Below are 22,012 nucleotides of genomic sequence, written 5' to 3' on the forward strand. Positions count from 1 at the left end.
TATCATAATTACTAGGACACAATCTAGAAAAAAAATCTGCTCTGTCACCATAAATATTCATTTCCTTCACTCTGGATTATTGTCCCAACAATGGCTATCCCGGAGTCCTGGAGAAACTGAGGCATGGGGACAGGGACAAGGGAGTGTGGGCAAGTCAGGGATGGCAGCTTAGCTAGTCTTCAGGGATCAGGGCTCAGCCCATTACCTGGCTGGGGGAGGGGAGAGGCACAGGGAAAGAAGATACAGGCAAGGCTAATGGTCAGGAGGGTAGTGAGGCCCTATGGTTGAGGGTCCCACCCAAAGGCGTGCAGCTAGATGTAGGATTCGAGGCAGGAGTCTTGGGAATAGTGTTTCTGTCAAGACCTCAAAGGCTCAATCCAATGTGAGAACCCCATGTCCCCAAGATTGCATTCATCTCTATAGCCTTCTCTGCTTCTAATGGGAACTGGGGAGGGGTGCTCAGAATCTCCACAGCTGGCCGTGGTTGGGGGCAGGGAATTTGGGAGAAATCTTTGCGGGATACCATTATGATGAATAACCGTACCTTGGAATTCTATAGAGCTTGGTTCAAGTCTCAGCTTCGCTGTGAGCTCGCTGAATGATTTTGGGCAAATGCCTTGACCTCTCTGAGCCTGTTTCCTCACCTGTCAGACGGAGGTTATAAAAGTGCCTCCTCTCGAAACTGTCATGAGAATAAAGAGAATGAGATCATGCTGGGACAGTAACAGAGCCCTGCGCCTGGTGGGTACGAGTGCTTGGGATGTGGCGACTGGCCTGACAGTGCCCTTTTCTTCAGGACATCTCCTCTTCCTGTCCCCACCCCAACAGGTGGGCTCCTTCTTCATGATCAACCTGTGCCTGGTGGTGATCGCCACGCAGTTCTCAGAGACCAAGCAGCGGGAAAGCCAGCTGATGCGGGAACAGCGCGTGCGGTTTCTGTCCAATGCCAGCACCCTGGCCAGCTTCTCCGAGCCAGGCAGCTGCTACGAGGAGCTGCTCAAGTACTTGGTATACATCCTCCGGAAAGCGGCGCGCAGGCTGGCCCAGGTCTCCAGGGCAGTGGGCGTGCGGGCTGGGCTGCTGAGTGGCCCAGTGCCCCGCAGCAGCCAGGAGCCCCAGCCCGGCGGGAGCTGCTCTCGCTCTCACCGCCGTCCATCCGTGCACCACCTGGTGCACCATCACCACCATCACCATCATCACTACCACCTGGGCAATGGGACGCTGCGGGCCCCGCGGGCCAGCCCTGAGATTCAGGACCGGGATGCCAGTGGGTCCCGCCGGCTCATGTTGCCTCCGCCCTCAACGCCCGCCCTCTCCGGGGGCCCTCCGGGGGGTGCAGAGTCTGTGCACAGCTTCTACCATGCCGACTGCCACCTGGAGCCAGTCCGCTGCCAGGCACCCTCTCCCAGGTCACCATCTGAGGAGTCAGGCAGGACTGTGGGCAGCGGGAAGGTGTACCCCACGGTGCACACCAGCCCTCCCCCAGAGACACTGAAGGAGAGAGCACTGGTGGAGGTGGCCCCCACCTCTGGACCACCCACACTCACCAGCCTCAACATCCCAGCCGGGCCCTACAGCTCCATGCATAAGCTGCTGGAGACACAGAGCACAGGTAAGGACTCCAGGGTAGGGGTGGGGGCATGCTGGGGCCCTGGCCTAGGGGCTGGGTGGTGTCCCAGAGAGGCCTGGGGACCTGGCATTGGGAGGTCCGGCCCCTGATTCCTATTCTGCCACTCGAAGCCTTGGGACCTTCAATCAGTCCCGTCGCTTCTTTGAGGCCTGAGTTTCTCATCCCTTCAAATGGGAATCTGAATTCTTGCATTGTCATGAGAAGAAGAATGATTGTGGGATGAACACTGGCTAGCCTCTACACTGTTTGCAAGAAGACCCAACAGATGTTGGCCAACTGGTCTGTGCCTGCCACATGCTTTGCAGGCAGAAGCCCATTGGAGCCTCTCAACAGTTTAGATGATAAACTTTCTCATTGTCCCCGTTGTACTGATGAGAAAAAGGAGGCCCAGAAAGGTGGCTTGACTCTCGTGCCCAAGGTTATGCCATTGGTGAGGGATGAACTCAGGGCTGTATGCCTCCAAGGCCCCAAGGGGAGGTGATGTGTGACGGTGTACTGCCTCGAGCTCCATGCTGAGGGGACTCTTGTAAACACCAGTCTCGTTGGCTCCCCACGGGGAGACCAGGGACCTAGAGCAGCAAGTCCTCCAGGGGCTGCTAGCCTGGCGAGAGGGACACCTGGTGTCACAGGGGAAGTGAGACACTCACCACCTCTGGGTGTTCCCCCACCCGGTCAGACAGGGGTGGCGAGCCCTCCCCCGAAAACAGACTCTCTGTTGCTGAAGCCCAGGGTTTCGGGAAGGATGTGGCACGTGGGAGCAGTGGGGTACGTGTGGGATGTCATGCGGGAACGTGGGCGGGGACAGGAAGGAGCCGTCCCAGAACGCCACGGGCAGGCCTTCTGAGCCAGCTTTCCTGCCGCCCTGCCGGGAGATGGAAGCCAGTCCCACACATGCGTGTTTCGGTCCCCTCCTTTGTAGAAGGCAGGCCTGGGGCCGTGGTCATTGACGGCGATCCCTCCCGCCTGCAGTGAGAGGGTACATGTTGTTGGATATTTCTTGGGGTGGGGCCCTGGGTGAGCCGTCTGTGCCTCGCCGGACCTACTTTCCTGGGGCGTTTGCTGAGCTTTCCTCCAGTGCTTTGGTTCTATGATCCAAGCTGGATTTCAGTGGACAACGATGTCTTGGGACAGGTCACTGCATGCATGAGTGTGTGCTGTCTGGTGTGTGTGGATGTGTGGATGTGTGCACAAAGGGGTCTGGTGTGCATAGGTGTGCTTGTGCACGGGTGTGTTTAGCGTTCATGTATGTATGTGCACACGTGTATTTGGTGTATGAAGTTTGTGTGTGCACATGCCAGGGTGCTGCTGTGGTCCGTGCGCGTGCCCAGGTATGCGCATGCGTAGCTCAGGTGTCTTATATAATGTGCATGCATGTGTGCACGCGTGTTTTCAGCTGTGCAGGTATGCATGGTTCACAAATGGTACATGTAAGGACATAGTGTGTGTGTGCATGCGACTGTGTGCATGCGAGTGTGTGCATACTGCATGTGTGTGTGTGTCTGGGGGTGGAGTTACAGGAGCACACATCTGTGTGTGTGTGTGTGTGTGTGTGTGTGTGTATCTTAAGGATCCCTTGGGAAATGCAGCTCTGCATGGTGTGGGTGCAGGGCTGGCTTTCCTGGGAAGGAGAGCTGGTCTGGGCTCCTTGCTAAAGGCTCCACAGACAGGGGAGCTGCCCAGGACCTCAGGGAACATCAAGTCCACCTGCCAAACCCCAGAACTCCCAGTAGGGACTGTCGGTGGAATGCTGTTGGCAATCACTGTCCCTGGCCTGCTCAGGGCCTAGCAGCTCCCCTGTCATTTCAAGAACCCCACACTTCCCAACTCATTTTATAGACACTGGGAGGGAAGGGCCACCCCAATAAGAAGCTCTGGAGCCTCTAACCTCTGCCCTCCTGTCCTAGGCGCCTGCCAAAGCTCTTGCAAGATCTCCAGCCCTTGCTTGAAGGCAGACAGTGGAGCCTGTGGGCCAGACAGCTGCCCCTACTGTGCCCGGGCAGGGGCGGGGCCGGTGGAGCTGGCCGGCCACGAGATGCCCGACTCAGACAGCGAGGTGGTGTATGAGCTCACTCAGGACGCCCAGCACAGCGACGTCCGGGACCCCCACAGCCGGCAACGACAGAGCCTGGGGCTGGACGTGGAGCCCAACTCTGTGCTGGCCTTCTGGAGGCTGATCTGTGACACTTTCCGGAAAATCGTGGACAGCAAGTATTTTGGTCGGGGAATCATGATCGCTATCCTGGTCAACACACTGAGCATGGGCATCGAGTACCATGAACAGGTAGGGGTGTGTGCAAGGGCATGGTCCCTGGGGCGGGGGACCCTCTGCCTTCCTCCCCTCCCACCCCCTCTTCCCCGTTTCTTCTGCATGCTGCTAGCCTGATGGCGGGGAGGAGGACAGGAAGGAGGTACAGCAATGCGTGGGGACTTTGGAGGGTGACAAATAGTGAATGTCACGCACTCTGTGTGTATGGATGTTGCCTGAGGCAGGGGCAGGATCTAAGCTGCATGTGTTCTATCTGAGAAGGCTTCTCAGAGGAAGTGGCCTTTGAAGGATGAGTGAGTGGCAAGCAACCCATGTGGGTAGGGCCTCTCCATAGGGGCAAATCATTGGAAGAGATTTGGGTCTTTGGAGAAGATACGGGGTAGGGCAGAAGGTGTTGGGGATCCCCCGGCCCAGCACTGGGCCCCCCCAGCCTTCACCTGACTTGGTCATTGTGGGGGTAACTCACTGGAGGTGGGTAGGGGCGAGGAGGAGAGGGTTGGTGGCTGCATCTCAGATGGAGCGGAGGCCTGTCCCGTAGGGAGGGAGGCCATCTGGTCCCGGCCTCCGTTCCGGGAACCTTGCTGTGAGTGAGGCGGTTGGTGGATGACAAGGCCCGGTGTGGTAAAGAGACTCGAAACCGTCGCGTTTGAGGAATCGTTCTAAGAACTGGATGTTTAGTCAGGAGAAGAGGAGGCTCAGCGGGGCCAGGCGAGCTGTCTTCAAATATTTGAAGGGCTGTCATGTGGAAGAGGGAGCAGGCTTGTTTTGTGGGGCCGATGGCTGCAAGCCGTGGGATCTGGGCTGAGTTGAAGGAGGCTGTTCTCACTCCCAGAGCTGTGAAAGAACACGAAGGGTGGCCTGGGGACCCCACTGCCCCCAGCCCTCCCCACACCGATTGCACGGGCCCCATGGGGCCTTCCAACAGAGTTCCTTCCGCAAGGCAGCCCCTTGCCCCAGTTTGGTCTTCTAGGTCACCCCTTGGCTGAACCTTGGAAAAGCTGGGGGGTGGGGAGTGCCATCAGTCCGTGCTGCCACCTCAGGCTTCTGTGTTCCAGCCTCCCTGAAGCTCAGGAAGGGGACTGGGCTGCCAGAACTTGACCTTCTCTGGTAGAGAGCTGAGATGAGGCACTTCCCCTGCCCTTGGTGTGGCAGGGATGTGGAAGAGCTGGGGGTCGGGGGCTGGCCACAGCGGCTAGGTGGGCCTCATGGGGGAAGGGCAGGGGAGGGTGTGGGGTAAGGCTGGGGAGCACAGGTCCAAGCCAGGGCTGGAGCTGATGTGAGATGTTCATTTTTTAGGGCAATCAGAATCCCCTCCCCCCCCCCGTACCTTTCATGTTGTGGGCACCCAGCTGCCCGGTCCAGCCAGATGCACCCCCCCAGACCCAGCCCCTCCCCCCTCACCCTCACACCATGTTGGCACCCCTTCCTCTCGCCTCAACATTCCCCCCCACCAGGTGGCTCTGCCCTATTCCCTCTTCTTGGAGGTGAGGCGCAGGGAGAGGGAGGACACCAGCCACGGTGCCGGCAGGTGGGGAGTACTACGCTGCGGTGAGCTTGTTGTGTCTGGGCGCCTGGGGCGTGGGTGTGTGTGCACACGCGCCCGCCCAGCCAGCCTCCTGGGGAGAGGTGCTCCACTCTGCCAGGCTGGTGGGGGCAGCCTGCTCTGCCACCAGGACACAGCCAGTGGCAGGCCTAACCTCCCATTACCCTGAACCTCAGCCTCCTCTTCCTCCACCCAGTTCCAGCGGAGGTCAGATGCCCCTCCCCTGGGGGTGGGGGGATGCTGCACCTTGCAACCTGTCCTGGCGGAGGCTGCTGGTGGAGGCTTTGGCTGCACTGGGAAGACGCTGAGTCACAGAGACTGAGGGCCACCGAAGCGGCAGCAAGAAGCCTTTCAGTCAGATGTCAAGAGGGACACCCCCTCGGGGAGGAAGTAGAAGGGATCGGTCAGTGGTGCCTGCAGCTTCCCCTTGCCCAAGCTCCTGAGGAAGGCAGGGGACACCCCCCACCAAGCCCTCAGCAGCAGGGAGTCCCCACTCCGTGACAAGTGAGCCAGTTTGCCCCAGTCCCTGGTGGCTGCAGGCCCCGCAGGGCTGAGTGGGAGTCCCCAGCAGGCTGGGGACAGATGACTGACTGCTGCCTGGCAGGCTCAGGGGCCGGGGGTGCTCAGAAGTCCCAGAAGCAGCCGTGGCCCTGTGCTCGCAGGCACTGCGGCGTGAACGTCCCGCCATCTGCGCCTCGGGATCTGAGCAGGCTGAGGGGGGCAGGCCGGGGGGTGGGCAGACACGGGTGCCGAGAGACAGAGACCCAGAAGGAGAGACGGAGACGCGGAGGGAGATGGAAACCAGGAGACCAGGTCCCAGAGGGCAAAGCGAAGACCTTGAAAGAGGCAGCCATAAAGAAGCGGGGACCGAGCGGCAGGGACCGGAGGGACAGAGAGAGGGAGGGGGAGACGGACACTTGGGGAGGAGATGGAGACAGATGGAGGTATAGAGACACAGGGGTGACAGAGACAGAGAGAAGCAGAGAGGGAGCTGAAGACTGAGACCCAGATGCAGATGAGGACATGCTGGGCAGGGCTGGAGACATGGGCTCGGGCTCGGGCTAGGATGGAGCCTGTCAGAGAGGGGAGGGGGAGCCAGGGTAGGACGAGAGTTGTTGGGGCGAAGACCTGAGGGAGAGTAGCAGCACATGCTGACAGGCAAGGTGATGTCCCTGCAGAACCCAGAACGAGGAGGAGATGCTGTCCATTAATCCTGGGATCGGTCGGGAGAGGTCTGTCGTCCTAGTATTGTGTCCTTCCCCAGCAAGGAGCCCAGGTCTCTCTCCTGCCCATTGCTGCTGCTCTCCCCAGGCCTGTCCTCTCCCACTGTCACCTACCTTACCCCTCAGTTTCTCTGCTGAGGTTGGTGACACCCCTCCTGCCCCTCTCCACTAGCAGAGGAAGCTCCCGTCTTGTCATACCCCACCCTACCCCAGGAAGGTCCATGCTGTCCCTGCCCTCCTGCTTCCCCCACCTCTTAACCCATTGGTTCGTGAGAACTGGCAGGACTGTTTCTCCCAGAAGGACTAGTGAGGAGGACAAGGACAGGACACTGAAGAGGGAGCAAACTTGAGGATGGAGGTGTGATCCAATGGAGGGCAAGCATGTACATGCCCCCATCGGTGAGGAAGCAGAACATGGAGCAAGGAACTTACTGTGATTTAACCATCCCTCTCTCTCACCTTCCTTCCATCCTTCCATCCATCCATCCATCCATCCCACACACATTTCCTGCACATCGGAGTTGGGGGAACATGTCCTGATTTGTGGCGTTTAGCGCACTTGCCAATTATTGTGGTGTAAATGCTGTCATCAAGATAGAAACGTGATGTCACTGAATATGGGTTTGGGAGGAGAAGTGTGCCTATACCAGGCCTAGGACATTGCGTCCTTCCTTTCAGAGAGGTCACCAACAAGTGAACGGTCACATTTACTTGATGCCACAGACGCTCAAAGGGGATGTGGGTATAGTCCGGGATCTGGCCTGGGGGAGGGGGATTCCAGGAGATCCCCACACAGGATGTGATCTGGGAGTTGAGTCTGAAGGAAGAGCGAGGTGTGGCCAGTGAAGGGTGGGGTGGAGGGCACAATGTGGGGGAGGGTCAGAGGTGCCACCCACTGAACACCGAAACTGAGAGATTTGTAAGGCTCTCCGAATGAGTGGGGTGCTGGATGGGGGCTGGGATGGACAAGTAAAAGGAGACCAATTTGAAAAAAAATTCAGGGCCAGGTCCTAAGAGGCACAGGAAGGAATGTGGATTTTTTTCCTGAGGGTGATAGGTTCCCAAAAGAGGTTCTAAGCAGGTCAGTGATACAAGCAAGTTTGTGTTCTATTGTGTTCTATTGAAAGTCGTCTGGAGCCAAGGAGGGGAGACAGGAGGCAGGGAGCCCAAGGAGAAGGCTACTGCAGTGGTCCAGACAGCGCCGACATCTCTATCCCTGGAAGTAGAGGGAAGAGGGCCAGGAGAGCTGGCAGGTGGCTGGGTCTACAGGACTCCACACCAGCTGGAGACGGGGAGGGAAGCAGCCACGAGGAGACCAGGTTCCTGCTCAGGGTGGAAGCCCTGGACCTTGAGTAGATCGGGGCTGCAGGATGTTTGAGACGAAGCATCTGTGGGGTATTCCGGGCCATAATTAGCAGGTTGCTGGAGCTCAGAAGAGAGGGTGTCTTTGCCTGGGTCTGCTCTGAGGCCAGGCTGCTGCAGGAGGAACATTGTGGGTATGGGGAGAGGGTCCTGGGGACACAGGGGCTTCCTAATCACCCCCTTCCTGGCTCTGGGGTGCTGAGAGCAGAGGCTAAGTTCATCTTCTAGAAGAGGGACAACAGAGAGAGGTGGAGGAGGGGCGCATGTCCCAGCGGTCTCCTGGGCTGAGAGAGAGGGAGGGTCTCAAGTGGACTGCCGCCCAGGCCAGCAGAGGACCGGGCAGGTAACGATTCTGCTCATAGCGCAGACTCTGGACCCATCCTGTCATTCTAGATATATGTCCAGGGAGGGTTTCTATTTTTAAGTGAGTGAGGTCAGCTGTTCAAGGCAGGGGAAGCTGGGGGTGGAGTGGGGTGGGGGTTGGAGGAGAATCCAGATGTGGCCAGTCTTACCTTTGAGGGCCCTCACAGACTGTTTTGGGATCCTGCTGAAAACTGGGGACTCTCTCCCCAGAAAACACACAGAGGCATGGACATCTCACATGTGGCCATTGAGGACAAGGGTTTATGGACACCTCCCACCCCAAGCCTAAACCTTGGGCCTTCCAGGAGTTCTTGGCCTCCAGACAGAGGAGCCCTGGCTCAGGCACCAAGGCTGCGGCCAAGCTGGATGTTGGGGGAAGATTCTTCTAGAGCCGCCCTGACCCCAGATTTCCAAAGTCTCTCCAGATGTAGGGGACGAAATGCAAGCTGCTTCGGAGCTGGCTGGTTAAGGGGGCGCTCCATTCCCTCGGCACCCTCTGGCTCTAGGCTCCCCCAGTCCAGCAAACACCACCCCCTGAGCACAGCACGCTAGAATAGAATAACAGAATGGCAGGGGGCGGGGGACGGAGCCAGACGCACTGGAGAAATTTTGGTTCTAGCTGAAAAGTTCTGCTTCATGGACGATTATGCCAAATGTCTTAAGGGAGGCTTCTGGGGATAGAGAAGAGAGGCTCACACCCAGGTGGGGGCTTGAAAGGGCTTTGCAAAGGAAGTGGCTTTTGGCGGGGGGGGCGGCCCTTGAAAGATAGGTAGGACTGGCAGCTGGGGCAAGGGGCAGAGACGTCTCGGTGGAAAGATGAAGGGGAATTCAGGCAGCCTGGCCTGGAAGGGCCCAGGGGGCCATGGGACACTCTGAAGGACAGTCCTTGCCTCCCCCACCCCCACTGGAGGTGTATGAACAGGAGAGATGGGAGTCTGGCCGTGTTGAAGGAAGCCTGAGATTCCAGTGGGTGCGGGCTGGGGTGAGGGAGGGGCCCAGGGGCTATTTCTGTCCTTCAGATCAGAGGCTGTGAGGGCCCCAAGTATGGTGCTGGTGGAAAGAACCTGGAGTGGGGGCAGTAATTCCATTGGTGGGGTCTGTGGGCCCAGCACCTGCTGTTGGAGGGATGAGGGCCCACACGAATCCTAGATAAGGCCCAGGTTCCAAGACAGCATTCTGGAGGGTGATGGAGCTGGCCATCGGGGAAGGGTCAGGTTTGGAAGAGGGGGTGAGAGGGTTTGTTTGGACGCGGGCCATCCAGGGAATGCTATCAGGCAGGCTGGCTCTCCGGGTAAGGAGCCAAGGGCTCAGAGGGACATTGTTTCGTGTCGTCTGCACCCCAGTGACAGCTGAGGGGTGGGGGTCAGGGAGCTTTGGGGCAAGAGGAGACAGTGGGTCTGACTGAACTCAGGGGGGAAAGGCAGCGGGATAGGAACCCTAGATGGGCAGGAGGTGGCGCCCCCACAGGGTCGGGGAAATCAGGGGCACTGGTAGGTGGGGGGCTTGGAAGAAAGTCTGGAGAGAGCTGGGGTGCTGGGCCCTGGGGCTGGGGGAACCTGAGCCTGCACTCCCAGTTGGGGGTGGTCTCTGCTCTGAGGCCAGGAAAGGAGATTGGAGGAGTGAGGGAAAGAGGGATAGTGATGGACAGGCCCAGGGGCCGGGGGCCCAGGGGAGTGGGGTGTGTGTGGAGGGAGATGGAGGTGCAGGTGGAGGAGGGGAGGAGAGAGGAGGCTGCAGGTCACGGAGGTGTTTGCGGGGAGGGCCGGGGAGCCCCCTGCAGTAGGACCTGGGGAGAGGGGATAGGGACAGGGTTGGGGGGGCAGGGAGAGGAGGAGGGTCCAGAGCAGCTCCAGCTGGGGAGAGGCCAAGCCCCCACAGCAGAGGGTTGTGAGGGAAGGTGGCTCGCTGCCGTGAGACCCCCAGCTGGCCTTGCCCCATCCAGTCGGCACAGGTTCATGACAGCAATGCTCAGCATTTCCTCAGCCGCCGCAGGGGTGGAGGTGGGGGGGGGGGATTGACGCCCCCCCCCACGCCGAGGTCTGGGGCATGAGGGCAGCCTCACCGCACTTCGTGGTGGCTCACCATGGGCTCCGCCCAGACGTGGCTCTGGGAGGGGAGGGGTGAGGGTCCCAGCTCCAGGGGCTGAGGTCTCGGGGGCTTTGGGCTGGCCGTCTCTAAGCTGAGTGAGCACTGGGGGTGCCCTGGGCCTACTCTGCTTGTGTGTTTACTTGGGGCAGCTTTGAAGAGCTGGCAGGAGATTGTGGGGGGGCGTGCCGAAGCCACCCCTAGTTAGGGGACACTGGGGCCCAGGGGACACGAGGGCCTGGTAGGAGATCTGCCCAGAGAGACAGAGTTCCATGCTGGAGAGCTCCTGGAGTGTCCCGAGAGCAAGACTGTGATCTGTATGGGGGTGCCTATGGACTTTCCTGGAAAGCACCCACCACCCAGGGGTTTCCTGATTTCCCCTGGAGGAGGAGGAAGAAGGAAAAGGTCCCAGTGACCCCTGCCCCCTCATTGAGGCCCTGCCTGGACCTCCCCTTCCGGGTGTGAGGCTACATTAGGCAGGACTGTCAAAAGCCGAGGGGGAAAAAAACGCCGAGGGCAAGTGAGCCAGGGAGTCAGCATTGGGGAACAGAGATTTCCAGGTCAGCGGAGCTGTGGGAGCTGAGGAAAAGAGGGTACAGGGGGTGCTTGGGCAGGGCTGGGGTGACCCGTACAGGCTTCTGCTCAGCGGTCGCCCGGCTTGTCCGCCCCACTCGCCTTCCCTGAGTACCAGAGCCAGCTCCCAGGCCTCCTGCCTGGACCGCTTCAGTACCCCCCTAATTGGTCTCCATCTTTCCGTGTCTCTGAGCCATCAGCATGCTGCCACCACTGCAGCCAGATTAATCTTCTTAACACACCGCTCTGCACATCCCTTCCCTCGCCCTAGAAGCCCCAGTTGCAGTGTCATGGGCAGAGACAAGTGCAACCCTGGTGGTGGAGCAGAGTCAAGGCCATCCTACTTGGGCTCTGCTGGCCTTACAGCCGTGTCCCCCATGGACCCTTCCCTCCCTCTGACCTGGGAGAACCACGGGATCCTTGGTCTCTGAGCATTCCTTGCTCTGTACCTCTGCTCATGCTCCCCTCTGCCGGGGATGCCCTCCGCAGGGTTCTCCTCCTCACTGATCTTGGCCCCAGCTGGGTTTGAGCTCCTGGGGTTCTCCCGGTGTTTGCCCCAGCATGGTGCTCGGTGCAGCCTTGCAGGTGTCCCGTCCTGCCACGTGTGAGGCCTGCTTCCACTGTCAGTGCCCATGGGGCTGGCTGAGAGTGGCTCTGGGCTGGGTGTTTTCACAGTCTTTAACTCCTGTGTCCTGTAGAGCAGCCCGGCCATGAGGTGCTGCTTAGCAGAAGAGGCAACTGGGGATCAGAGAGGTTAAGGGACTTGCCCAAGGTCACACAGGTAGAGAGGCTCAGAGTTGGCAGGCCACCCACACTCTGGTTTAACCCCACACTGTGATTGCCAGTGTGCTGCACATAGTGGGCCCATTACGGGTTGGTTGTTGGAGGTGTGATGGGTTTCAGGGGAGTCCTGATGCTGGGAAGTCTGGAGCAGTTTACAGGGGGCTACATCTGCTCTAAGGTGACAGGCTGAGGGGAGAGGGAGTGTTGGGAGACGGGGGGTTTACAATTAGCACCCTCCCAGAGAAGAGCTTGGGTCCTCCTGGGGTGGGGGGTAGGAGGAAGCTGAGGCTGCCTGTCCTCATCTTCCTAAAGCCCCCATGGGTCCTTGATGTCCATGAACAGAAGGGAGGATACGGTCCAGACCTGAGAAGGGACTTGCTGGCAGCAGGGGAGAGTTCGGGAGGGGGCGGCTGATGGGCCGCACAGCTGATGGCCCTGTGTGCAGTTGCACAGGTTCTGGGGGGAGGGGAGCGTATTGTGGGAAGATGCAGGGGAACGTGCCAGCATCCCTTGCTCTGTACCTTCCTAAGCCAGCTCCATCAGGTCACCATACCTCTCAGAGCCTCAGTTTACCTGGCTGTCTTCAAGGCCTGGAGGAAATGAAATCCTGGGAGGGAGGGATCGGCCAGTGCAGAGCCCTGGGAGGGGACTAGCAGAAGCTGGCTCCCTCCCCTCCCCTTTGCTGCTGCAGTGGTTGTGATCATGGCTCTGGTCCCTGGGGCAACCGTGTTGCTAAGATTGTGTCTCTGTGTCCTGGTCCTGCTTTTGCAGAACATTCCGAGCCTCCAATTTAGTAACTTGGGCAGACCTGTCTCGGGTAGGAGAGCCTTTTCCCATGGATTATGAGGGGATACCGGAGCCCTGGGAGGAAATGGGCATGGCCCTGAGGTGTGCGCAGGGAGCGTGCACAGGAGATGGAGGGCAGGCTGAGGGACAGCACCTGGTTCTCCTTTCCCCCTGCCGTTCCAGTCCCAAAGCTGCCTGGAGGGTTGCGGCAGGGACTCCAACCTTTGCTGCTGCCCCCTTAACTGGGACCGAAGATGCAGGCCTTGGGGGAGCCCTGTGCTAATCTTTCTGACGAGGTTCCTGCTCGGTGTGCAGGTGTCCGTGGGCCAAGAGCCATCAGGCACAGACAATTGTGACCCCCTCGGATGATATCAGGAAAGGCCAGAAATACCCCCTATACATGCCCAGTGCTGGGTGTGCTTTTAAGAGTCACTAATAGAGTCAATTCGAGATACCAAAAGCTACTGTGCTTTCAGCTACTTTTTAAAAAACATTTTATTAATTTTTCTTTTTGGCCGCCTTTTCCGAGGTATTTGTGTGCTGTAAAATTCACCCATTGTACGTGCACCTCGGCTGTGTTTTCAGATCAACTTGTTCTTTCTTCATACATCTAAGTTCACGTGAAATGTAATTTTATATACTTCGGAGGGTACCTTATGAATTCCATCCCTCTGTGGGTCAGGATTCACACGCCCCTTGCTGTCAGCAGGGGTGGGTTTGAATCTGGACTGCCCAGTATTATCAGGGCCAAAGTGAGCTGGGATTGGGGCCCACGCCCTGGTTGTTTCTGTCCTGTGACTCTGAACCAGTCATTCAACAGCTCTTGACCTTTCTGGTCATCTATAAAGCGTGGGTGCCGGGGCCACCGTGTGGGTGGCGTGAGGCAAGACACAGGGTGAGCCTCGGAACCCGCCCCCCTCAACAGCATCGCACCTGTGTGGTCTGTGCTTATTACCTTTATCTAATGCAAGGATGGACAGCTGGGCAGGTGGCACAGTGATGGGGAGGCAGGATCGCTGACCACGGTCCCATGGCAGATGGCACTTGGCAGCCCAGAGTGGAGATCTGCTTCATCAGGAGGGGTCTGAGCCCTGAGCTCCTGCTGCCCTGATAGTGACCCTTCCCCATCACCCACGCTGTGCTATGCTCAGGGGACCCAAAGTCCTATCTCTCTGTGCCCCACACACTAGGTCAGGGGACAGTGCCCTCTCCGGCCCCCACTTGCAGTCTGGGGAGCAAGGATTGGCTCGAGATCTGCCAGACCCATGGGCTCCTTGCCACACTGGCCCCCACAGCTGGCTCTCAGCCCTGCCTGCTGACCCTGGTTCTGCCCTCCAGGGCTGCCTCTGGAAAGAATCCAAGCACAGGCTGAGAACGTCTCTCCTTCGGAGTAGCTACTGACCCCCAAACACTCTTCACCTGTCAGTCAGAAGGCCCTTCCTACCAGGTCTCCCCTACCCAGGCTGGCCCCATAAAGTCAGGCCATTAGGATACATTTGGTGGCTCCCTGGCCTGACTCCATGCTTGGGTGACCTCGCTGGGCAGCCTGCCAGGTGAGACAGCTGGGTCAGCAGGGAGAGATGGCCGATGGACCAAGGGCTTCATCTGCTTATTTATTTTAATTCGAACTTCTTAAGCTGATTTGAAACTTCGGCTTTTGGGGGATCGAGACAACCCATAAGGTAGACATTGGGCTCCGCTGAGCCAACCAGGTCTCCTCTCTCATCTCCAGCCCTCAGACCAGCCCTGCGCCCCTCTCCCTGGAGATACCCCACATACCCTTTAGAGTCCCTTTCAAGCGCTACCTCCTGACCACGGCTTTCCCAGCGTGTTCCTCCCTTACCGTCTCTCCCCTAGGCTCCTGGATTCACAGTCTGGATAATTTATTTTGGCATCTAAGAATCTCAGGCCACTTGTAGTTATTCGGCTATTTTGTGCACAACCTGTTTCCAGCGAGACTCTGGGCTCCGGGAGGCAGGAAGCACAGTGGGCGTGTTTTTGCAGTTCCTTTAATATCTGAGGTACTGCTAGGCATACAGTAGGCACTTCATATTAACAGAAGGAGGGGGGCGAGGTAACTGGTGAGCTGGAATAGCAGACATGTGTCGTTTCTGATGAGCGCTCTAGGATGCGTCTCTGGTCCCAAGATCAGACCGTGGGTAGAAGCATAGAAGGGATGACCACCAGTGTTTTACATTTGGCCGGAGAGGTGGAAAATCTTGCTGGGGGTCACACAGCGAGTGGACAGGGTACAGTCTGGGAATTAACGAGATGTCCAAGTCTCAGGTAGCAGCTCCCGGTTCCTCGTTTTCTATGACAACCCTCCTGTGACTCTCCCTTCTGCCCATCAGCATGTTTGCACACACATGATGTGTGCATCTGTGTGCGTGTGCCCGCGTGTTCACGTGTTTGTGAGCACACGTGTATTTGTGTGTGGACCATGTGGGGCTGTGCAGTGTATGCATGTGTCTGGAAGGAAGCAGCGTAGCCAACAGTTGTCCAGGAGAAGGCTGCCAAGTCCACAGAGTAATCGTAGAGCACATGTGACTTTGCGTGTGGCTGTGTGTTTGTGTAGGCGTGTGGGGCCTTGGCAATCACCCTCTGACATCGGCCGACGTCACTGTGCTGCTGGTCCTGGCCTGCCAGGCTGGCATGGCAGCATGGGACTAGACGGGTCTCGGGGGTCCTAGGGGAGGTGGGCACGCCTTACAGCTCAGCCCTGTGGTCCCTGGATCTGAGACCCAGACCTGGGATTTTGTGTGGCGGCCGTCTGTGAATGCATTTCATCATGGACCCTTTGAGGGAGGGTCCTCCCCTGGAGCCTGAGTATCCCCCACCACCGTGGCCCCCCCGCTCACCCACCCAGCCCCAGCCTGCTACTCCTATGGCTCCTCTCCCAGTGGCCCGGTGCTAGGGAGGACAGGAATGAGGGGCTCGGGGATGAGCGCCGGCTGCTTCATTCCCTGCCCTGCCCTGCAGCCCGAGGAGCTGACCAACGCTCTGGAAATCAGCAACATCGTCTTCACCAGCCTCTTTGCCCTGGAGATGCTGCTGAAGCTGCTGGTGTACGGTCCCTTTGGCTACATCAAGAACCCCTACAACATCTTCGATGGTGTCATTGTTGTCATCAGGTAGGACCGCCCCTCCACTGCCGTTCACCTAGAGGAATGCCCGTGGGGCAAGAAGCCATGTAACCTGTCCCTCTGCATGCCTTCTGGGGGTCTAGAGTCAGTCCCCCTGCCTCTCTACCAACCTACAGGCCCTGCCACTCCCCCAGTGGAGGGTGATCCCCTTCAGCCTCTCTTGGCCCTACCTTGCTCAGGCTGAACTTGGCCTCGTGTCTCCTTGGACCAGACCCCTGTCTGGTCTCCACTCTCCTCTCTCCACTTCTTGCCCTTGACCCCATGCAGGCCCGGGGTGAGTGAGGACTGGGGAGTTGGCTTTGCAGAGGAGTTGAAGGAGGTGTGAGGCTGGGCCAGCTGTCCCTGCTTGCAAGGTGCTTGGAAACCATCTCAGACCCCCGCCACTTGCTTTAGGGTTTCTAAGACCCTGAGAAAGCTGCCTTATTGCTTTCTGGAATTGGCTTTTGATTTCATTAGGAGAGAACAAAGCAAACAATCTGTAACCAGACGCCACGGCCTTGGCTGGAATTTGGGAAAGGGCTCTCAGCGCCCCGGGTGTGTGACCTCAGGCCTGAGGGTGGAGAGGGCTGGAGCTGTCCCCTCTGTCCCTCTCAGGGGCTCCTGTCTGGAGGCTCTGGGGGCCCACCTGGGCCCCCCTGGGCTCACGCTGTGTGGGCCTGTCCCGGCCCTCCTACGCTGCCAGGCCCTCTCTGAGGGAGGGGCAGGGGGAAGGGAGAGCACGCAGGGGCTCAGGCTCCCTGACCTCCTTGCAGCGTGTGGGAGATCGTGGGCCAGCAGGGGGGTGGCCTGTCGGTGCTGCGGACCTTCCGCCTGATGCGGGTGCTGAAGCTGGTGCGCTTCCTGCCGGCACTGCAGCGGCAGCTCGTGGTGCTCATGAAGACCATGGACAACGTGGCCACCTTCTGCATGCTGCTCATGCTTTTCATCTTCATCTTCAGGTGAGGGCAGGTGCGGCGCCCATGCTGGCGGCAGGGAGGGACTGAGGGGCGATGGGGAGGGGGCGCTGCTGCCCTGACCCCCGTCTCGTGGCTCCTGTGTCTTCAGCATCCTGGGCATGCATCTCTTCGGCTGCAAGTTTGCATCTGAGCGGGACGGGGACACGCTGCCGGACCGGAAGAATTTCGACTCCCTGCTCTGGGCCATCGTCACCGTCTTTCAGGTGCCAGGATAACCAGGCAGGGCTGGACAGGGTTGGGGGGCGGGGGTGGTGCCCCTGGGCAAGGGCACTGAGCCCCAGCCCCTGCCTGCAGATCCTGACCCAGGAGGACTGGAACAAGGTGCTCTACAACGGCATGGCCTCCACGTCGTCCTGGGCTGCCCTTTATTTCATTGCCCTCATGACCTTCGGCAACTATGTGCTCTTCAATCTGCTCGTCGCCATTCTGGTGGAGGGCTTCCAGGCGGAGGTAACCCCCTGCCCGCAGCCGTCAGCTGCGGGAGCCTGGGAGGTCTCGTAGAAAATGCCCATCGGGCTGGGCATTGGGGTGGGGGTGGAGGGCTAGGGTGGAAGGCTCCAGGTCTCGGGCAGCCCCTCAGCCCCAGGGAGACAGGATGGTTGTGGGGGACCCCCCCGGGCCCAGGTCAGCTGCTGACTTCAGCTGGGCTCCAGCATCACAGTTGGCTAGACCCTTCCCCGGGGAGCTGGAGAAGTTGCCCGAGGGTGCGGCTGGATCCCAAGCATGGATGCTCTCGGGGACATCCAGAGGGGATCCATCTGAGCCAAGGGCTGGGGGGAAGCGTGCGTGCGAGTCATCTGAGCTCCAGCTGAGCTGATGAAGATGCCACCAGGGGCCCGGGCAGGGCTAAGCTGCCCAGGGTGAGAAATGAGCCCAATTAGCTGCAGGCATGGCAGAGATGAGCGTCCTATTTCCAGCCCAGGCTCCGTCACCTTCGTCACAGGCGGTGTCATCAATTAATATTGATTTGCATTGATCCTGCCCTTGCTGTGCCCGGGCTCAGCTTCTGCCCAAAGGGCGGCGTGCCGTTCCTCTCCCTCGGCTCTGCCCCTCTCCCCCGAGCTGCAGGCTGGCCCAGCCCAGCCTCCGGGCATTTTTCCCAGGCAGGTTGACCCAACCTAGAAATGCTCCAGGTTGGGCGTAGAAAAGCTCTTGGTCCAGTTCTCTCCGGGTGACCCGGATGGAAACTCCCGCTGCGGCCTGGTCTATAAATACTCGGCACACGGTGGAAAAACAAAAATCTATTTTCCGACTCTTTCCCAGCCTGGCGAGAGCGGGCCGCTCCCCGTAGGCCGGCTGGGCTGGGGGGACGCGGGTGCATCTGGCCCATGCCGGCCCTCTCCTGCTGCCAGCCGCGCGGGTTCTGTAGTGATCCGGGATGGCATTTCCTCCCGTAGGGTGGCGGTGAGGACAGCTGGGGGGAGGCGCAGCCTGCTTGTGGGGATGGCTGGACCTCTTTGTGGGGAGGCCCAAGGCATGCACTTGGGGGTTCCCTGGGACCTGGAAAGTTAAGGGGTGCCACCGTGCTCCCCTAAGAACCAGGATCTCTGTGGATGCCACCTGCTCTCAGCCATAGCCCTCAGCCTGTGGCAAGAGGAGCCGAGAGGGGACAGGGGTCCTGCAGCCCCTTCCAACACATTGTTCCTGATGGTTTAGTGTCCTCAGGAAAATTCCTGAGGAACTCCATAGAGGGACATGGAAAACACCTACTTCCCTCCTCTCTGCTGGCCTGGAGGTGCCCGGAGCAGACAGCCCCCTCCCCACCACCACCCCTTTCAGCAAACACCTTGTTCAATGGAGTGCTGAGGAGCCAGGGGCCTGCCTGGTTGCTAGGCAGCAGTGAGTGCTGCTGGGGACGTAGGCAGGTCATTCTGGCCCTGCTGAGAGCCTGTGGCTGCCCCAGCCTGACGGGGGCAGGGTCGGGCCTGAGGCCACAGCTTCCTCAACCAGCCAAGCACAGATGTCTGTAGGGGAGGGTCCCACTCAGGGCTTGGTGCTTCAGGTCTGGAGTGGGATGGAGAAAGGAGGTCCAGATCCACCCTTCTCTGGGGGATGGGGTTTGGGGGAAGCAGTGGCATGGCCCTGGGGTACCCACAGGAGGGGCTGGCCCACCTGCCCACTGTCCTGCATGCGGCAGGCCAGCACCTGGATGGGGAAGGGAAGGCCCAGTCACTCAATGCCAGTGACCTGGATGCCTCCAGAAACACCTGCCCTCTCGTGTATGAGTTTCAGGGGGTTGAACGTGTCACTTTGAGGCAGCCCCACAATCTGGCAGGAGAGGCTGCTTTTTTGCTATGGTGATGGTTGGCTTTTTTACAAATGAGGCAACCCACCTCGGTGGAGGAAGTGGCCACCCCCGTTTTGTGGGGCATCGCTAGCAGGAGGGCTCAAGGATAGCCCCCTGTTGGCCTTGCCACCTGGCTAATAGGTAAGAGGGAGTAGCCCCAGGGGGCTGGACTGGCTCCGCTGATGATGCCCGACTTGTGGGGGGCAGTGCCCTGAATGCCTGTATATTCATCATCCACACACTTAATTAAATGAACAGGCGGCAGGCCCTGTGTGAGGCCATTAATTGATATTAAACAACATCATAGCTGTCATCCCAGTGTTACTTGTCACATCCCATCCCAGTGGGAGCAGCTGGACCCGGTCTGATTTGGAGGGACACAGGCTAGGCGTGTGGGAGTGGGGAAGCCCGTTCCAGCTCCCAGCTTTCAGCCTCCTCCCAGCCTCTGCCTCCATCCCCTCCTTCTTCCCAGCCTGTCTGCCCATTCCCCAAGCCCCCTGCCAGTGGGGGGCCAGTAAAAGGTGAACTGGAGACTCAGGTGCGAGGCCAGGATGTACCTCTTACTCTCTGCGTGCCTTGGGGCAGTTGTCTTAGCTTCTCCAAACCTCAGGTGTTTCCCCTAAGGGGACATTGGTGATACTCCCTTCCCACTTTGCGAGAGGCTAGCTGGTGGCATTAATAAGGTAGTTTCGGGAGGGCTGACACGCCCTCAGTGAGCGGTAGCTGTCGTTATTACGATTATCGGGGGGCTCAGTCTCCTTCCCTGCCCTTTTCCCCATCCTCCTGGCCTCTGCCCTCACCCTTCAGATTCATTCTGGCCCGAGGGCCTGTGGTTGAATTCTGGAAGGCCGTTCTGTCCTCTTTTTCCTCCTCCCCTACCCCTGGTGTCTCGTCCCCCTCCCACCCCCCGCCTGGTTTGCACCACCCTTTTCTTCATCCTCTTTCGACACTGCTGATGTCTGAAAGCCTGAGCGCCTGTGACCAGCGCCCGTCCCCTGCCTCCCCGTCTCCCTGTAGGAAATCAGCAAACGGGAAGATGCGAGTGGACAGTTAAGCTGTATTCAGCTGCCTGTCGACTCCCAGGGGGTAGGTACGCGATCACGAGTCGGCATGCCCCCCTTCCCCATGCCCTGTGCCCCCTCCACTCTGCCTCCGCGTCTCTGTGGTCGTGTTCACGCTCAGCTGCTGTGCAACTGTGGTAGCTGTGGTGGTCATTGGTGTCGTGAGGTTTGCTTCGATTTTAAGTCCCTTCCCCCCGCACCCCTCCCTGAGAGGACATTGAGAGGAGGAGTCTCTTTGCTTCTGCCCCCATCAACCTGCAGAGGGCACCGTTCCCGTTCCCTACTGGACCAGTGGAGGGGCGGGAGAAGGAAGGGACTTAGAATCATCTGTGTGCACGTGTGGGGGACACCGCGTGTGTGTGCCTACGCTGAGGTCCCCAAGGAGTCCACGTCCTTGGGCTTCTGTGGACTCGGGATCCGTGGCCGCAGACCGTGTTCCCCCATCTCTCTCTCCTCCCCCTTGACCTGAGCCCCTATTGGAGACCCCCACAAGCTGCCTCAGCTCAGGACAAGTCTTTGGAGGATGTGAGGGTGGAGGTGCTTCTTACCGGAAGGTACCAGAATTTAAAATCCACTTCCTAGTCTCTGGCCCCCTGACCGCCTGGAAGGCCTGGCAGGTGTTCCCGGACACGTTCTGGCGCCCATGCCGAGCCTTTCCTCTGCTGTTTCCTGCACAGGCGCGGGAACTGCGGGCTAGAGCCAGGATCCCCGCGGGACCCCACAGTGCTGTGTATCCCGAGCAGCCCCCCGGAGATCCCGCTCGATAATTAAAGGCCTCGTTAGGGATGTAAACCGAGTTAATGAAAATGATCCCCTGAGATGCCAATTACGCAATATTTATGTCCTTATCAAAAGTAGCAATCAAGTATTTCTTAATAACTTCTTAAGGAGAAGTGCGTAATTACGAGGGAACCTACTGACCTGCTAAGAAGGAAAAACTGCCCCAGAGACAGGGACGAAGGTACAAATGGGGCCAGGGGAAGGGGCGGGGTCTTGGGGAAGACAAGGGGACGAAGAAGAGGGCCTGCAGTGGCCTCCTTGGGCTGAGCTGCTCTGTCTGGGGTCTTTCAATCGCCTTCTGGGGTCCTCAGGTCTGAGGCCCAGGGTAGGGCAGCCATGGAAGGAAAGCAGAGGCTCAAATTGGAATTTAGGCTCTAGTGACCATTTCACTTAGGTCCCCAGCTCCCTCTGGCCTCTGCACCCACCTGCCGGCTCACTCTCCCTTCTCCCCTCAGCCCTTCCTGGAGCCAGTCCCAGCCAGGCTGGTTGTGTCGCGGGCTCTGGGATGAGCCGTGGCCTTCTCTGAGGTGTGGCTGGTGGGAGGCATGTGGGTCGGGGGCCCTGGGGAGCTCTGGGCCCCATACCTTCGTGGTCTGGCCTGTGCCAGTGCATGTCTCGTGCCGTGGTTGCTGGTTCCCGTAGCCTGTATGTGGTGTGTGCGTGTGGAGATAGGGAGACCTGAGTCCCTCCCACTAAGTTCTGCCCGGCCGGGGCCCTAACGGCCCACTGCTCCCCCACCTTAGGGAGACGCCACCAAGTCCGAGTCAGAGCCTGATTTCTTCTCACCCAGCCTGGATGGCAATGGGGACAGGAAGAAGCGCTTGGCCTGTGAGTATTTCTCCTGGGGGAGCCGTCCCTGGCCCTGGGCCGGCCTCGGGTTGTCTCAGGTCTCACCCTCTTCTCCCCCAGCAGTGGTGTCCCTGGGGGATCCCCCAGAGCTGCGGAGGAACCTGCTGCCCCCTCTTATCATCCACACGGCTGCCACGCCTATGTCACTCCCCAAGAGTTCGAGCACCGGCCTGGCAGAGGTGCCGGACCCCGCCTCCCGCCGCACCAGCAGCAGCGGGTCTGCTGAGCCCGGGGCAGCCCACGAGATGAAGTCACCGGTACGGGGTGCCTGTGGATGCTGGGAATCGGGAGATGCACAGACGTCAGGAGGGAACAGAGGAGG

General features: G+C 59.2%; 1 protein-coding gene across 39 annotated transcripts in view; it reads left to right on the forward strand.

Annotated features, from left to right (window-relative positions):
* Nucleotides 1–22,012, forward strand: part of CACNA1G (calcium voltage-gated channel subunit alpha1 G) — a 61,973-nt gene that overhangs the window by 13,511 nt on the left and 26,450 nt on the right. For 14 of the 39 annotated variants that reach the window (XM_047708189.1, XM_047708211.1, XM_047708196.1 and 11 more), the window contains exons 8-16: nt 829–1,612; nt 3,535–3,911; nt 15,594–15,745; nt 16,510–16,695; nt 16,802–16,916; nt 17,008–17,163; nt 20,018–20,086; nt 21,585–21,669; nt 21,754–21,947. In XM_047708189.1, coding sequence (XP_047564145.1) covers nt 829–1,612; nt 3,535–3,911; nt 15,594–15,745; nt 16,510–16,695; nt 16,802–16,916; nt 17,008–17,163; nt 20,018–20,086; nt 21,585–21,669; nt 21,754–21,947 — 2,118 coding nt within the window. Of the gene's footprint in view, nt 1–828; nt 1,613–3,534; nt 3,912–15,593; nt 15,746–16,509; nt 16,696–16,801; nt 16,917–17,007; nt 17,164–20,017; nt 20,087–21,584; nt 21,670–21,750; nt 21,948–22,012 lie in introns of all 39 variants that reach the window. The other 25 variants (XM_047708188.1, XM_047708203.1, XM_047708210.1 and 22 more) reach the window with 5 other exon arrangements.

Source organism: Lutra lutra, chromosome 16 (assembly GCF_902655055.1).
Source record: "Lutra lutra chromosome 16, mLutLut1.2, whole genome shotgun sequence".
Taxonomy (NCBI): Eukaryota; Metazoa; Chordata; class Mammalia; order Carnivora; family Mustelidae; genus Lutra; species Lutra lutra.